This window comes from Symphodus melops (genome assembly GCF_947650265.1).
Source record: "Symphodus melops genome assembly, chromosome: 8".
NCBI classification, from domain to species: Eukaryota; Metazoa; Chordata; class Actinopteri; order Labriformes; family Labridae; genus Symphodus; species Symphodus melops.
In genome coordinates, this window is record NC_136698.1 from 5,672,459 (window position 1) to 5,691,033 (window position 18,575).

Here is an 18,575-nt window from a genome sequence, read left to right on the forward strand (position 1 = left end):
TTTCTATTAGCGTATCTGCAGGAGGGGGAGAGAGTCACTCGGGAGGAGTGATTTTGCTGACTGACAGCTTGGTTAAAATCCAGCAACAAATCTGCCCCCTCTCTCTGTGTCTGTCTGCCTGTAATTCTCTCTTTATCCCATCTCTCGCTGCACCCTGGCCCTCTCAGTCTTCGCTTCCTTCCTAATTATCTGCATTAGCTTAATGACTAAGAGGCACTATAGGGTCTCTGAGTGGACTGTATGTGTGTGTCTGGTTCTACGTGTGCTATAGAGAAAAATGCAAGTCATTTTTAACCGTCTCTCCTCCAGCCACTGCAGTACATATAAATTTTGTCTGACGAGTACTTTCAGCAAAGTCAATCAAAGTGCTGCAGAGGTGGCTGTTTCTCCTCTTCAGTCTACCGTAAACTGTTCAACACATTAGTCAATGCTCTTAACAATGAGCCCTGCTATTTCATTGACTGACTCACTTTCATAACAATATTCAGTCATTCCGTCGTGACACCTTCTATTGAACAATTTGATGAATTCAGTTTCGTCAGGTCTTTCTCAACGGCAACAAACAAGATTTATTTTTTTTCCTCTGCCTCTACTGCCTCCTGCAGTTTATAAACTGCAACTGCATCCAAACTAAATCTACCAGTGAGGATGAGAGAGGACACAGTTCTCTAATGTTTTCCAGCTTTTCGTCCAACAGGAGATAAAAGACTTCATAGTGGAACACTAAGCATTTGTTCTGATATGTTTTGATCTTCATTAATTCAGTATTAAGTAACGTTGGAGTTATAAATGGGTGAGGCACCAAACATCCAGAGCATTAGTACATACGCTGTGATAACTGACTTCAAAGATGAAGTTCAAAGAGCAATATAAGCTGTGTTTTGGGTTCTGGCAAGACGAGATATGTGCGTCAAAGGTTTTTAGGGGGGAAAACATTTATGTAAAATTATTTAAAGAAGAGTGAGCATGCTGCAGAACAGGTTTAAAGAGGTTACATGTGACGCTCTTTAACCCTCAGGGTCGTGAGCATGTCGTCGGAGGGTGCAAACAAAGGACACACAGCACAGCAGTACACGGTCTTACACTTGTTGATTGTTTTTCTACTTTAAATTAAACCGCAAAACATCTAATCATGTTGTAAGAGCATATTAAAAAGCCTCCCTTTTTAAGAATATAAATGGTGGGTATTTGTTTCGATAATTTTCACTGCTGCTGAGATCTCGTGCCCTTTCGCTCTGTTTGCACAGAGGAGAAGTGTCCTATAATCAATTTACTGATGTTAAAAAGCCACGAGGCACATCTAAATAGTTGTACATGAGGTGGAAGATCTTGTATGACGTCTGTGAATTTTAACTAACAATTCCAACACATTTAGAAACATTGAGCAATCGGCATTACAGACACACAAAACACAACAAATAAAAAAACCAAAAACAAACTGCATGCTCATATAACGGGGACGTCAGAGACAAAACAACAACTAAAATCCATCAACATGACACAAAAGATCCGAGCGATGGTCGCATGCGTGGTGCTGAGGAGCGGGGTTACCTGGTAGTAGGGGTGGCTTTGCGGGTAGAGGGAGGAGAAAGGCGGGGCTGGGACTTCGTTCAGCCTCTCTCCCTCTGGGTGAGGCCACGCCTCGTCATCATAGGGAACATCAGGAGATTCTACCTATGATGTACAGACAGAGCTCAGCACCATTCAGGTAATATCCCTGTGTCATTATTCATCAAATGTTTGGTCATGAAGGGAGACGTGGAACTCATCTGTTGACATGTTGACATTCTCTAATGCATGCTGGGACATTCGTACTTCCCGTATTTGATTTGACTATTCCATCAATAGATTCTGTGAGACAACATGGTCCGACCTCTGCTTATATTTACATTGATTTCAAAGTATGATTACAAGTTGATCAATTCCACACTGCATCAGAACACGCTCATTATTCGCTCAGTGAGCAGACACACTGTTGATAAATAAAGTCTTTCATTCAGTCTCGAGCAGGAAGTCTCTAACATCAGTGACCATTCATTTAAACCACTCAGATAATTCGATAATTCATTCATTTATCAGTTTAGGTAAAAATAATGATATGAAGATGACCATGCTTCTGATGCTGTTTCACATGTTAAATGTCAGAAGCTCTGAGCTACAACATTTATCGATCAGCATACCCAGTTTCCCACCCTTTTTTCTTTTTTTAAGAGTTTGGCTTCAGGTTACATTTTGGCCAAAACGATATCTTTATTTGGAACGATGAACATTTGCTTAGACTTGAATCTTCCTCATCTATTTTTCCATGACAGGTAACAGGACAACATCGTTCTGAAATTCAGCTTCAGGTAGGTGCATTTACCAAACCAGGAAACAACTTTGGGAATCGCTCATTAGCCTGGAGCTTTATAAATGGTAAAAGATACGTAAAAAAAAATAAAAAAATAAAAAAAGCATTTACTATGAAATGTTGAATCGAACTAGATTTTTTATGTATGCATGGACTGTTTAAATATTTATGTGATTTTTTTGAGAAAAAACTCAAAAGTGCACTTAGGAAGAAAATGCAGGGGGCAAGAAGCCGGAAATGATTGTGTGTGTGTGTGTGTGTGTGTGTGTGTGTGTGTGTGTTTGTGAGAGAGACAGGGGAAGGAAGAGAAGGGAACATGTACATGGGGAGACCAAGGTGGCAGGTCCATCTGTCATACAGAAGCAAGCCAGACCCAGCACCTGTGGTCACACACACACACACACACACACACACACACAAACACACACACACACACACACAAACCATTTGGAAATGAGAAGATTCTCAAAATAAACCTGCGTACCCAAACACACCAGCATGCAGCAACACATACAGGATTGCCATCACAGACACGGGACTGGTGATGAGCTCAACGATGTGATCTGATTATAAAGGCTGAGGATGATGGTGGTGTTGTGTTGATGGGGCGAGGATAGACCATGAGGCGGGTGGAGATGAAGCTCAGTGCTCATTCATGCTCAGGCTGTCTTGGTGCCATCTAACAATCAAAATCTCTCAAACAGTTCTCCCACATTTACTGCAAACCGATCCTGTACACTACACATGGATACCTGTATTATAGCAGTCAGTAAATGAATTCATTTTTAACATTTAATTTAAGGAGAAAGAAAAAAGAAGTGTATGGAGTACACAGTGACATTCAGGCATTAACCACAAGGTGGAGCTACACAACAGTCTTTCTCTCACCACAGGGACAAAAATGAAAAAGCTTGGGCCATGTCCGAAGGCTTTTCTGGCAGTCTGGACTTCAGTGTGAGTGACAGCTGAGGCATCACAGAGACAAATGAATGACAGAGCACAAAGACACACCACTTCTGCACGCACAAACACACATAGAGAGAGAGTACACACTGCTCAGCTCCATCTGACTGCAGGGCGCTGAGGGGCCGTCGTAACTTACCCAACAAGCTACTACTGCCAGCATATGAGTGGGTTTGATAATACACATGATTTAAACAACACAGTAAATGATAGTCATTCATGTCAGGATTTATAAATGATGACATTTGAATGGGGAATGATGCAAAGTGGAATAAGAGGAAGGAGGGGAAGAGATGGTTTAAAAATGACAAAACGTCAAATATATTGTTTAAATGTTTTGTTTTTCTGCGTCTACTGTTTGAACTTCACTGCAGATATTTTGTGTTGAGAGGTTTATTGGGGAAATGACGGAGAATCTGCTGGAGAAACCTTCTGGACTGCCATGAGATTTAAAGTGCTAGTAAGTCATTTCATGTTCCTAATTTGCATTTTTCTGCTGCAGTTAAATTACAGACCATTATTATTTGAAACCAGACACTGATAAAACCTACAATTCAGCGAGGAGTAATGTAAAAATAAGAGTTAAGGAAAGATAACAGACATTATGCAGCGTAATGAGGTGTGTGTTGTTCCGTGTGTGCACATGCAGAGGAGAAACGAGTGTGTGGTTGTATGGGAAAATGGGGGGGAGGTTTTTTTTGTGTGTGTGGTCAGAGCAGTGAGAGCACAGTGATGCAAGCAGTAATGTGCAGACAGATACAGCCCAATCAAGCAAAATAAAAAGATTTCCAGGCTACGCTGAGCGACCATGAGTGTGTGTGAGCAAGAGATAGAGGGGAAGAAAGAAAGAGAGACAAAGAGAGAGGGAGAGAGAGCCAGACGGACGCAGACTGAGTGCAGAACAGAGATAGGAATGGGCCTCATTACTAAAAAATGGGACAAGCGTTCGTCTGAATCCTTGCATGCACACAATCCTGCAGAAGTATTCTCCTGATACAAAGAAAGGCTCTGAGCATGAAAGCAATTTCAGGACGGTATCCTTGACTTTTAAGTACTTTTTAAAAAGGGGACGCGTCTCATTCTGGAGCCGTTCTGAAACAGGTCCCGTCCCTCTGACTGCACGTAAACTAACAAAAAGAGAGGTGTCACTGCCACCTTGAAGAGCAGCATGCACAGCCATCAAAGACAGACACCTGAGGTCTGAAGAAGCCACTTCACAGGAGACAGAAAGCATAACACTGAGTTTAGCTATAAACTGACCTCAGACCATTTTCATTTCATCGCATCTTCATTATTATTTTACGTTAGCTCGTCCAAAAAAAAAAACACCCATCTAAATATATAATGTTTTAATAACATGATATACCTTAGTGTAGCACAGCAAGAGAAAATAAAAACACATAACCGTGGCAACCGTCACCATGTCTATGAGAAGTGAAAATCACTACTTTGAAATAGAAATAGCATTTAGCAGGACATGTATTAACTCCAGATAACTCCTGAGTCCCTTTTCAATGTTAACATGAAGAACATTTAAATGACCATCAGCTCTACTGATAATTCTTCATGACATGGTCAGTGACAACATATTTCATATTTTTTTGAGTCTATTTCAGTGAAACGACATCGTCTGAACGACCACTTAAAGCACGGCTGTGGTCGCTATGGTCACGTTCAGGAACTTTATGAAGGTGGAAGAAACACTGTGGCTTTCATCTGACAGCATGCGGGGCCAACGTTCAATATCTCAGGGCGTTCAGCACCAGAAGCAGATAACCAATCACTTTTGGCATGCAGAGATGTAAGAGTGAAGACATGACACCTGGTTGATGGATTCATATCAGATATGTGTTTATAGAGAATAATTACTTTTGATTGTATTGTCATCCAGTGACAGCTGCACAGCGTTTTGACTATCATCGGGTTGTAGGCCTTCTTTGCTCTTTAAGCACGTTGTTTTCATGTTGCTTAACCCACTCAGTTTGTCTTTTCTATGAAACTGTCAGAATCCTTTGGACTCTCAGTCCGAGCTTGTTCCTTCTCACAGCATTTTAAGAATAAAGTCAGAGCTGATGCTGCAGAACATTGTATCTGATGTCTTCATCTTTTATTCACTTCAGCATCTTTTTTTTTTCCGGCACTGTGGTGTAAAGGAAACATCCAAATTAGAAACTGACAGCATGGAAGCCCACACAGTCTAACTCTCAGCCTGGATACACAGCATGACGAGTTATCTCATCGACAGAGACTTAAAGGCTGAGAATCAAAGTGTTTAAACCACTACTGTTTTATCCCATGACCACAGTCTCTCCCTTTTCTTAACCAAAGAGCTTTTGATGCCATTACATCACCGCATGAGGGATTCTCTTTCTCTGGTGCGAAAGTAATGCGTCTTGTGCATAACCATCAAACATACCTCATGCTGTACTTACATTTCCCGCTAAATATAACTGTCCAAACACAACAGTGACACTTACACAGGGCTGACATTTGAATTTAGCTCCCTCCCAGATTGATGTACAGAGATAACAAATTGAAAACAACTCATAATTTACAAGACTCTCCTGCTGCTGGTTTATAATATTAATAATTTGTAAACACGGCAGGAAAACGCTGCCTTCTTTTCCATTATGATCAAAACTGTAACTGAAGTTCAATAATGCATGAGCAGGCTTTAAAAATGGATGAACTCAAACATGATTCAACAAGCTTTTGGGTTGAACATTAAAATCCACTAAAGGTTCCATAGAACAGCAGTGATATCAGGCCCGAGCACTCAGCACTCACCACAGTCACTTTGACATGTGAATGACACACACACACACACACGATGTGCCCTGAGCCATGTGTGTGTTTCCAAACACAGACAGACAGGTAGACAGGTAGACAGTGTGAGCATGCACATGTGATAGGGAACAGATTGACATGTAAGTATAACAGACAGGCAACATGTGTGTGTGTGTGTGTGTGTGTGTGTGTGTGTGTGTGTGTGTACTGATGTAGATCTGAACTCACAGAGGCAGTTGGTTACCTGAGCGGGTGTGATGTGTGTGTGAGTGACGTATCCATGAACGTGTTGAATATGAGACAGCTGCCGCTCCGCCACCTGCACCAGCTCTGCACCCCGCAGGTCCCTGTGACGGCCCAGAGATCCGTCCCTCCCAAGCGATCGCTCCCTTTCCCTCTCCATTGTCCCGATGTAGCTACCTCCCTCTCTCCTCCATGTTGCCCCCTCCCTCCCCAAAGTCCCTCCATCCCTCCCCAAAGTCCCTCCATCCCTCCCCAAAGTCCCTCCATCCCTCCCCAAAGTCCCTCCGTCCCTCCCAAAAGTCCGTCCATCCCTCCCCAAAGTCCCTCCTTCCCTCCGTCCATTCCTCCCAAAGGTCCCTCCTTCCATCCCTCCATCCCTCCCAAAAGTCCCTCCTTCCATCCCTCCATCCCTCCCAAAAGTCCCTCCTTCCATCCCTCCATCCCTCCCAAAAGTTCCTCCGTCCCTCTCCAAAGACCCTCCGTCCCTCCCCAAAGTCCCTCCATCTCTCCCCAGGGTCCCTCCATCCCTCAGCTCTCTGGCTACTCCCATTGGGTGCTGAAGGCAGTGGTGTTGGTGGAGTCTTGGGGCACCTGGCGACGCCCCTTCTTCTTCTTGACACCGATACTTCTACAGTTTGAAAGAAGGAGGGGGGAGGAGGCGAGGAGAGGAAGCCGGATGGTAAACAAGTAAAGGAAATGTCAAGGGAAAAGAGGACAGACATGGTCGGGAAGCAGCGGGAAAGAACACAAAGAAGAAAGAGCTTAGTTCAGAGGAAGAAAAGATTGAGTCAGGCTGGAAAGAAGAAGGAATTAGTGCATATCAGCAAAAAAAAATAAAACATGAAAGAGCACAGCATCGCATGCATGCACACGTATGAGTGTGTTTGCATGGATGCATGTGAAATGACATGTTGTTGTCATCCACATTCTGTCAGTAAGCACCGTGCTCACCGCCAGCTTGGAGGTCATTTTTTTCAGAGCTTCTTGCTTCATACATACTGAATGTGAACTTACAGAAAAGGCACTTGGAAAATACAAACAAACACACACATTGGACTTGACAAGTTTTGGGGCAAAATGAGCAGCACAGCTGAATTAGGACAGTGAGAGAGAGACAAGCCTTCCTCTGGGATTCTCCTCTTCATCTTGCTGTGCCCTCATCATTTTTCCCTCCTCTCTTCCCCGTCTCTCGCTCGCCCCACAGTAAGTCTCAGTGTTTTCCTCTCCCTCGTCTCGTTCCTCATTCCCACGCGCTGTCCCTGGCTTCTCTTCGTCTTTGAAAACATCCTCTAATGCTTTTTTTTTCTGCTTTACTGGACAGAGTACAGTGGTGAGAGTCAGTGAAGCTGAGAAAAAGGAGGGACAAAGGGTTCCTAAGTTTATCTTGAATAAGTCATCGTTGTTTCATGGTGTGCAAGGACGACCCTGAATTAAAATGCAAAAGGACACACACTCGTTCCAGGAAGCGCAATGACAAGGTGAATCCAAGTAAAATCCTGCGTCCCTCATTCGTGTGCCCTTTTCAAATGTGTTCCAATTATCTGATAGAGAGCAAAAGACACGTTTGAAGTGGATTTTTAAAGCTTCCAGACAAATGAGATTCTCTGATCATATCAACACTGAGATAACAGTGTCATTTCAGCTAAGACACACAGCTAATAAAGAAAAGCACACAGCCTCCAAAAACCAATCTAAACGCAGTAAAAGCTCTCTGTTAAAGTATTGCAGTTATTTGACCTATGGCTTGACTTGAATCCAAAGGTAAAAGGACATTTAACACCTATTGATAGTGAGGGTGTGCCATGTGCAAAAAGCCTGTTTAAAGGAGTCCCGGCGTCGAAGGGTTAATAGGCTGCTAGCTGCATGTTAGCCTCATTTAAGAGCTGAACACTAACATGGAGAGCTGCATCAAGACTCACTCACTACACACTTGTTTGTGGAGAATCATTTTTTAAGTTTTGCATTCTAACTGAGCTTTTCAAACATTTTCAGCAGACGTGACCATATTGGGTAGAGTGGGAGGGATTGTTTTATTGTAGCACTTAAAACATTTAGACAGGTCATGGAAGGAGTCATAGTCAATCTAAAGGTAGTCTGTCATTCTCAGATATACTCTGTAATCAATGCACAAGTTTCTCACAGTTTGCTGGTCAGGGAACAAGAGCTGTAATCATCCAATTCAGTCAACAGTCATCTCTTTTTCTTTAAGTCTGAATCTTCTTTTTTTTTTTGCTCAAAACACTTCAATGTTCGCTCTTCTTCCTTTTCTTTTTTTTAATCTTTTACATTTAAAGTTCTCAGTGAGTGACGTCAGTTGGACTTTCCTGGATGTATGTTTTGGTTCCTTCCTCTTTAGCTGTTCTCTCGCCAGTCTGTGTTTATTCACAATAAACCACATCGATAGACAAAACTGACAATGCTCCTCTACTCAATCTTTAGAAGTAAGAAATGTAATCCAATTGAGCCTAATGCATTGAACACAGCGAACTTTCTGTAATGTAATCTTTATGCAGCAGGTCCTGAGATGTATAATCTCAGACTGTCATTATATTCGATCAAATAATAATTACATTATCCTCTTTTTGTTTTTCGGTCATGAAACAGGGAAAAAGTGATGAAAGGAGAAGGGGGAACAGGAGAGGAAGAGTCTTTCTTTGCAGCTTCTCACGAATGAGAAATGTACTGCATGTATGTATGTTTGGAAATGTGTTTTCATCAACATTCACTGCATTGAAGGGGGATTTGTGGGCCATGCAAAGGCTGCAGGTCACGCCAGAAAGGCAGCCTCTCTGAGCTGGAGTACAAGTCCGCTATCACACAGAAACAGCCTGCAGCAACAGAGAAGAGATGGATGTACTCCCCCTGCAGAGAGCCACACAGTCAGTCCATTTAAAATGACATTTGACCTATTGGCATGTCATCTCTGTAGGTGGCCGACAGAAGCTGACCTTCCTGCAATCACAAGCACACTGTGGGGACTGGTACAAGGTGTTCTATTCTATAAAGGTTACAGGGGTTAGAAGTGACCTTGGGTCAAGGTCACGGGTTCAGATAAAGGTCAGATACGTGCCGTAGTGGTGACAGTTTTGGCAGGCTTTCAGGGAATGGATGAAAGTCAATACATTGTCCTATTTAACTACTTATATTTAACTACAAAAAGCAGTGTGCCTGTGTGACGTGTCATTCAGCTCCCTCCTGTTTCTCCGAATCAGTGACTACACAGCCTGCAGTCTTAATTAAACCTCCTTCCCAAGAGAGACATTTAGACGTTTTTGTTCTCAGGCTCAGACTCTTGGAAAATATTTATTTTTGGTATTTTCCCTGTCGTGAGTATTTAGGTGAAAGTAACGAGGATGTTCCCAAACGTGTGCTTTAAAACAAATGTGAGAATGGGTGTTGTGGTCCATGTGGCAAAACTGTCAGTGAATGAATTGCCATGAATACGCTTTAATCCCGCACTTTCATATTTTAAGGGCATTTTGTATCCTTCATTTAATCATGTTTTATGATGTACCATCTTCCAATATATCAGTTATTGCAGAATCAGTTTATCGTATTATTACTGTCTATATCTTGGGCCACACATCTTGTATGTTATTGTGAGAAACCCTGCAATGCTCACTCCTAACTGCCAGTCAAAATAAAATAAAAAAAAACACTTAATTACAATAATTATAAAACAAAACAAGAAAAGATGTTACATAGTTCCCCCCCAAAAAAGTGGAAACAGGCGACCTGAGGAAGCAGAAGGTAACATTAAAGGCAGGGTCGCCTGTTTTGGCTGGCACAGTTTACAGAGGGGCTTTAGGTCTGTTTGACGGTTTGGGTCCGGTTTTAAAAAAAAGGTTGATTATACCATGATAATTATCTGTATTTATAGTTTATTATCTATTTTGATCACCCAGGCCTAATCCACCACCACATACTGTGTGTTATACTTTTTCATTATGCTAGCCCACACTTCTTCTTTTTCAACCTACAGTATGATGTCAAACAGGAGCAGGTTTGTGGTTCAGAGAAGAAATGTTTGACGCAGCATTTTCCATATTGATAAGTGGATCTTCTGGATCTTCTATTGACTACATTGACTGAAGGCTTCTCAGAATGATCAAACATTAAAGCTGTAACACAACATTTGACCACGCCGCAACAAGATGCTAAATCTGCTCTGAAATGTGTGTTTTGGGGCAGAGAGTGGGCGGCTGCCTCACACGGGACAGGAGAGCACTAGGGCTTCATTTCTGTGAATTCAAATCGCCGTGTGTGTCTATGTGTGTGTGTGTGTGTGTCTATGTTTGTGTGTGTGTCTATGTGTGTATGTGTGTGTGTCTATGTGTGTGTGTGTGTGTGTGTGTGTGTGTGTGTGTGTCTATGTGTGTGTGTGTGTGTGTGTGTGTGTGTGTGTGTGTGTGTGTGTGTGTGTGTGTGTGTGTGTGTGTGTGTGTGTGTCTATGTGTGTGTGTGTGTGTGTCTATGTGTGTGTGTTTTCCTCCCTCTGCTTCCCTCGCTCCATACGTTCACCTCATTTTCACTGATTGGGAATAAATACTGACCTGACAATGATCTGAACCCAGCTCATGACCTTCAGCACATTTCCATTTCCGCTCCGCCTCACGCTCCGATCTTTTCATTCACTGTTGGCCCGCTAATTAGTTTCACAAACGCCCCACAACAATCTTGGAAGCTGCAGTAGAACAGCCAGGCACTAAGACCCTGCAGAGAGCCTGGCTCAGACTGTTGTCACAACACTGCTGCTACTGCCCTCTGCACACACACACACACACACACACACACACACACACACACACACAGTCAGCTAAAATCCTATATTAGGCTTCTGATTCTCACATGGCACAAGAATAACCCTGAATCAAACAATGCATGAATGAACAGAGACACCAAATATGTCTGTTTCACCATCAAAGTGTGTGTGTGTGTGTGTGTGTGTGTGTGTGTGTGTGTGTGTGTGTGTGTGTGTGTGTGTGTGTTTCTGCTTGCTTGACTAGCAAGAGTTTTCCCTAATCAGGACTTTGCCTGCAGATAGCCTTGTGAACATGAACACACACACAGACGCAGAAACACACAACATGCACACTGTTGCTGTCATGTGTTAGTGTGTCAGCCAGTCTTGCGTAGCCAGAGAAACGTGACTAGATTGGGAGCAGATTCAGCATCCTTGTACATGTCTGTGTGGTTCATTTGTATCTCTAAGAGTGTGTGCGTGTGTGTGTGTGTGTGTGTGTGTGTCAGAGCACAGCCAGAAGTTAGTCACGCTTGGTAAGATATGAAAGAGCAGGGGATCCTCTGCCGTAAGGGACTTCTCACACACACACACACACACACACACACACACACACACACACGTGGCTCGCTCTCGCTCTGTCTCTCTGTATCTTTTCATTCTCTCACGTCACGCACACTCTCATGCATTATTGGCATGAAGCACAAAAGTACTCATCGCCAAAGACAGAATCTGAGACAACAGCTGATGACCAGATTTATTTAGCCACAATGCCAAAGTGACTTTAACATGCATTAATAAAATGAAGTCAGCCAATGTCTGATGTCAATGGACGTAGTGATTCATGTTTTGTTGTTGTTCCCTGTATGTGCATGTTCTCTCCCCATATTTAATATAAACATGAATGTCCCAACACTCCTGGTACTATGAACCAATGTTGTCATTGGTTGAATGGAACGCTGGATCCTGTTCGACAGAACATTCCTGAACATCTGTTTCAAAGCATCAGATTGAGAAACCAAACCAGCAGGGACAAAGCTTCATTTGTTGACAATGACATGTCTAGTTCAATAAGTGCTGCTGTTGTTCTTGATCCTATATTGTGACTGTAAAGCATTGTAACGTGCTGTACTGTAAACTCTTTGAGTTGCTGATGTTTGTATGTATCAAAACGAGCCATTATGCAGCCATTTAAAAAGAAATATGTTGAGTTTTTTTGCTCCACTCTGACTTTGCGTGGCTCGGCTATTAGAGCGGGTGTAAAATGGGCCTCATTGCATTCACAAACGCCAGCTCTAATTTAGAATTTATAAGAGATGTCCTGCACAATTTCCAGGGATCCGGAAACAGAGCCAAGTCAGTGTATAAAGTCTGTAAATACTTTGACATTATTATCATTATTAATACAGTCAGGGGTTAAATCATTCTGTGGCTGTCAGTAGCACAACAGCCCGTCCACATTTACCGTAAAGCCATGATAAGGATGCACGCTTTTTATTGAGGGAAGTTTAGTTTTAAATGTGATATGGCCTTATCTCCCATGTGTTTAGCACCAACACACAGGACACAGGGAAGCAAACCAATCACAGTCAGTCCAAATGAAATGACTCTCCAGGAATGCTACAGTCCGGCATCACAGAAGAACACCACATATTTATTTTAAATACCAGTGGATTTGTGTTATTGATCACAGTTGTTCAATCAGCTGGATATCAATATCAAAATGCCAGTGATTCTTCTTTGGTTCATAACTTCATAGCTAGAATAAGTGAAGGAGGTGCAGAAATCCTTCGACTCGGAGAGGGGCCAAACCCCTGACTGAAATCTAACGAAGGCTTTGGTCAGAAAAGTGCCATCAGGAGAAACACACACAGACCTGAGCAGAAATGGGGGGGGCAGATTCATCTATTTTGAATGTGTTCATATGTCTGACCTAGTTAAGGTGTGTTTGATTTATCTTGTGAGGCACTTCAACAGCCTCAGCAACGTCACTCACATGATGGCAGGGCAGAGAGGAAATAGTTCCCCATCATGTGCATTCACTGAATGCACGTAACTGTGTCACTCTTAGTTTACTGCTGGACTTACTTTTTGGTGTTTAATCATCCTTTTACAGCATGTACACTAGTGAACACAAGAGAGAGCTGTGCAAAAATACAAACACTTCATCACACACCAAACATTAGAGGTTAGTTGTTTGAGTTTCCTGGAACATTGCCTGCTGAAACAGCACAAGAAGAACTGGAGACATTCTCAGGAGGTAGTGGAGGTGCACGACTTCACTCACAAAACTGTCCAATTAGTGTGACAGATTGGTCAAATATAAAGCTACGAATATGATGTTCAGCAACTTCAGCTCACGTAAGACACTAAATGCTTTCTCCGTTCTTACAGACGTTAAAAAGACTGAGTTTTAAAAAACCAAACCAGCTGAGTTCTTAGTTGCACTCCCATCACTATATATGGAATACATCCTGAACACAGTGTCAGCTGGCTCTCTAACCAGAGATAATGACTGCCTCACTAATAAATCCATTATAGAAATGTTTGGCAACTTGGCTCATGGTTGTCAACCAATTTTAAAAATCATTGCAGAGCCAGTGATTGAACATTCAAAAGTAATACTGACAAAAAGATGAAGTAGGTGTACACAGGGGCATGAGAAAAAAGTATTGCCTGGACTCGTTTCTGAACGGTGGACATATAAATAATAGAGACGCAGTACGGTCCTTTTCAACACGCAACTGACAGAATTCTGCAAATAGAAGACGGCAGCTGACCAACACGACCATCTCCCAATTTTTCTATCTGCACACTAAAAGCCCTGAGCAACTTCTTGTTATCCCGAGGACACACTCACTCGTTCCCCTCTGCACTTTAACTTGCAGAGGACAAAAGCAGGGCTCCTGATGTCTCACACACTCGTGCTGACTCTCTCTCTCTCTCTCTCTCTCTCTCTCCATCGCTCCAGCATAGCAGTTGTCTCTCGGCTTGCCTCTATCTAACAGGCTGTCATGCTGAAGTGATCTAATAGGACACAAGTGAAGTCCACACAGTTCATCATGGCCTAACTGCTGAACTGGACATCAGCAGAGCCATGAAAGCACACAGTCCAATGGTCCCACAGGATCTTCTTATCTTAGACTGCTGGACAGGAGTTTATAAGGGAAACAGACCGCCCTCCTCTCTCTTTGAACCTCTTTTAACTCACACAGTGAAGGGACGGTTTGTTTTGTGCCTGCTACAGAAACATTTCGAACTTAGTAGACAAACTTAAAAAAAAAAAAAAGAACATTTTCTACAAATATTTATGCCATGTTCATCCTCTGTGTCTCACCATATCTGTCATCTCACTGCATTATTCAGTCTAGTTTAAAGAGCCCTTCGTGGAGCCATATTTTGCTAAGCGGTCTGTTTATTGGCCATTCAAATCTGCAGCACGGAGTAAAAACACTTCCTTCACATCACGGTTCCTTCAGCGCTTCGGATGGACCCTTAATATTTCATGTGTTGATTTTCCACTCAACAGTTTCTGAGTACTTAACAAGATGATGATTCCCAGTTCTAGCGAGAGCTCATTCACGCAACATAGCCTGACGTTATGTAATCAGGGAGCACACTGGTAAGGGATACAGGGATAATTATTTAATAATGTGGCATGGATGATGAGCTCTGCAACATTTTTCATTTTCATGGAGCGATAGCTGAGAATGTAAGGCTTCCCTACAAGCTGAATGGATTTAACAGGGGGAAGAGTCTATTCTTCATCATGTTAGGCATGTTAGACGATTCAGACTTTTTTTTGTCAGTTCACCTTCCAGTTCATGTTCATGTCTTTTTACGCTTCTCCCTCCTATAGTTTGACATATTGGTCTACTTTAGTATTCAAAGGTCTAAAGCTTCATGTGTTTTAGCTGTGTGAAGGAAAGCGCTGCCTCAACACAGGAAGTGCTATTCCATCCCCTGCCCCGCTGTGCAGCCACCCACTGAGCTAGACGGATAACATGGATGGAAATAAATGTGCACAGAGGTACTTTGCCAAAATGTTGACCCTCAGCCATTTTTTGGAGAACAATGAATCAAAAGTCCTTTTTAATTAATCAAACAGACACCTTTTTTTATTTGTTTAAGATAAATATTTTCAGGGCCATTTTTGCCTTCATTGGATTGGACAGCTGAATAGAGACAGGACATGTTGGGAGGAGAGTGGGGGAGGACAAGCAACAAACGGCAAGGAGTCAGATTTAAACCCAGGGAGGCTGCAACACAACCGTCAGGCTACAGCGCCCCAACAGAAACCTCACTGACAAAAGTTACTCTGCATCGTTTCGCTCCTTCATGTGAAAGTCAGCAACGCAGGTTTGCCAAGTCATTCTTTAACTTTCTGAATGTTTAACATCATTTCTACAATACAAAATAAAATATTAATGAAAGGATTTATCGATTCAATTTCAAACTTCAGCATTTGTTATGAAAGAACGACTCAACAGGCAAAATGTTAAAAATGATGGAACTAAAATCCAAAACGTGATAATCAGCTGTTTTTTCTGATTTCTTTGTACACTGAAAATCTTTGTCTCTTACATTAATGATTGGAACACAGTTGAAGACGTCACCTTCGACTCTTTGGCCTTTCTTATCATGTTATATTATTTTGATGAACTTAGTAATTCATTAACAGTAACAGCAGTAACATGCATATCGGAAAAAAAGTCAACAGATAGCTCAGGGCAAGCAACAAGTTCTGCTTTGAAACCATAAAAAGACATTTAAACAAATCGGATTATTGTATGAAGCTTTTTATACTGAAAATAAATAAAGTCATGTGATCTTAGTTTAGTGTTATAAACTTACAAATATGTTGATTATTTATTTACATACTCGAGATTGTGTTGCTTAAAGTCAGAAATCAAAACATATAACCTATTTTTCTCCTCTGGTCAATACCGCTCTGACACACGTACACACACACGTACACAAACACACACACACACGCACACATACACACTAAGCTCGCTCTCCTGCAGGCTACGAACTCTCACCTTAGTTTACCTCAACCCAGAGTCCCCTGACAAGCTTAGTCATTACCTCTTTACTTCTCTCTCAGCACATTTTGACTCTGTCAGTGTCTCTCTCTCACTGTCCGTTACTTTACCTCTCCCCCCAGCATGCCCCCCCCCTCTCTTTCTCTTTGGCACACACACACACAAACACACAAACCCACGAAAGCTCACTACCTACCTTGCATCCAAACATCAAAGATATGGTGTTGTTGGTGCATGCTACTTTGCAGTGGCACAACATGTGGCTAATGTTAGCTAGCGGGTCCCGCGCTGGGGGGGCATCCTAGTCTTCATACACACATTTCACACTCACACACATCCACACAAACACATGCACATGCATGTGTTCCATCAACCACGCTCCATGCTGTCCCACAGTAAACCCCACTCGGCTGGCCCTCCACAGCCCCCCAATGCCCCCCCCCCCACCCCCCACCGCCAGACTACGGTCCTCAGCTGTGACAGGCCGGCGTCCCCTCTCTCTCACTCTTCATCGCTCTCATCCTAATCCTCATCATCATCTTCATCAGTGTAATCCTCATAGCTGGTCAGGACGCAGCGAGCACCATGGTCAGTGTGTGTGTGTCATCAGTGTGTGTGGCACATGTGTTCAGTATGTTTTTGTTTTTGTTGTCAGCGTGTGCAGGTCAGTCTGTGTGTGTATGCATGATTGAATATGTGTGTGTGTGTGTGTGTGTGCATGTAAGTGTGTGTCAGTCTGGATGTAGTCCCTCTTGTCTTCCTGTGCAGCAGCAGTCCCAGTCCTCTACCTCCTCTCTCTCTCTCTATCAGTGTGAGTGTGTGCCTCTCTCAGTCCTATCGCTCCGGTTCTGTGTGTGTGTCTCTCTCTCTCCCTCTATCTCCGGCTTGCTCGCTCTCCCTCGCTTCGCTCCACTGCCTCCCTTGGCCCGCCTCTCTCAACAGCGAGATCAATGAGAGTCAGAAAGAAAGGAAGAGACAGGGAAGGAGAGCCCTGCTCATGGGGGTGCAGGGGGGGGGATTAAAAATGTGTCCTATCACTACCTCTTTCTCTCTCTCTGTGAATTACCTGCAGCAGTGATGCTCTGCCTTGTATAGTCCTACAGCAGCAAACACACACACAGAGAAAGATAAAAAGCTAAGAGGAGGGGGGTAGGGGTTACATTATTATACGGGCTGGTGAAGATTGAATCGACCAAATAAAACATTGGTGGACAGAGACAGGGGCAGAGATGCATAAAGAATGAATGAGTAAGGGCAGAGATAATGTTGTTACATCACCCAGAGTCACCAGCCATGATCTCCCAAAACACACACACAAACACACACACACACACACTCTCGTACACACACACATTACTAGGGTGACTTGTTCAATTGACTTTTATTCACAGCATCGTTTTTGTGCTGGCAGCGGGACGGCATTCTGGCGGTGTGCCATTTAAAGATATAATCTCCCAACATTTTCAGGTCAATAAATAAACGAAATATAAGGTCACACATTTTTCCAATTCAGTTAGCCTGAGGGTCGTTAAGCTTACAGGTCACTCACAAAAGCTCTTGAAGTTGCGGATGTATTTGTTCTTTTGTTTATGCGAAACAAGGGTGTCAAGTCTACAATCCTCGAAAAAAGATTCAAAGTGACTTCCTCAACCTTCAGAAGTTGGTCAGTGAGAGAGAGGCGGTGCAAATCCTGAAGTAAAAATGGTTAGAGAGAAACATCATCAGCAAAGATGCTGTTTGGATATCTTTTAGAGTGAGGTCCAAAATCACACCTGCAATTACAGATTATCTCCAAAGGCATGTGACCTGGACCAAGAGAGAGCCAGAGGCACTGTATAAAAAAAATCTGTTTCAGTTCAACATGCGCTCCACATACTTTAAACATGAAGATACACAACACAGCACACAAGCAGCAGTTCCCTTCCATGCTGAAAGATTTGCCTGTTTTGCTAAATTGAGGGAGTGAGCGTGGCTAAAAGGGATAGTTTAAACCCTTTGAAGTTTGGGTTGTTCTGTATTAGGTCCCTTGATAATATTAAAAGTATTCCGTAGAGCAGATCAGCACGCTCCCTCTTTGGGGAAGCAGCCTACATACCACAGAAGGTAAGCTATGTATCAATGTAGAGGGGATCAGGAGAAACACCTTCTTTAGTCCCGAAATACTTGACGAGCTTCAACTGAAGCTCATCTACATAAAACATGTCTCCCTGGTTCTTTGCTGACACATAGCCACAGTATGTGCATGTAGATGTAAACATGTAGATTAATAAGGGTCTCTGTCCACGAAGGCCAAGTCTTTATACACTGGCACCCAGTTTCAATACAAACCAATGCAGTTCTCCTGTGAGCATCAGCTGTTGTTTGATGCTGCACTCTCAGTTCAGCACAGTTCTACTTTGGCGCTCCTTCATTTCACTTCCACCGCACGGACCAATCAGGAAGAGGC

The 18,575-nt window shown here is 42.8% G+C and overlaps 1 protein-coding gene across 4 annotated transcripts in view; it reads right to left on the reverse strand.

Moving 5' to 3' along the window:
• Positions 1–18,575, reverse strand: part of LOC306827721 (discs large homolog 1-like protein) — a 107,376-nt gene that overhangs the window by 72,080 nt on the left and 16,721 nt on the right. Inside the window, exons 1-3 of one of the 4 annotated variants that reach the window (XM_079349732.1) lie at positions 16,326–16,989; positions 6,345–6,971; positions 1,552–1,674 (exon numbers count right to left, since the gene is read on the reverse strand). The exons of 2 other annotated variants lie outside the window; for them this stretch is intronic. In XM_079349732.1, coding sequence (XP_079205858.1) covers positions 1,552–1,674; positions 6,345–6,971; positions 16,326–16,388 — 813 coding nt within the window. In that variant the 5' untranslated portion in view covers positions 16,389–16,989. Of the gene's footprint in view, positions 1–1,551; positions 1,675–6,344; positions 6,972–16,325; positions 16,990–18,575 lie in introns of those variants that run through there. One more of the 4 variants, XM_079349733.1, reaches the window with a different exon arrangement.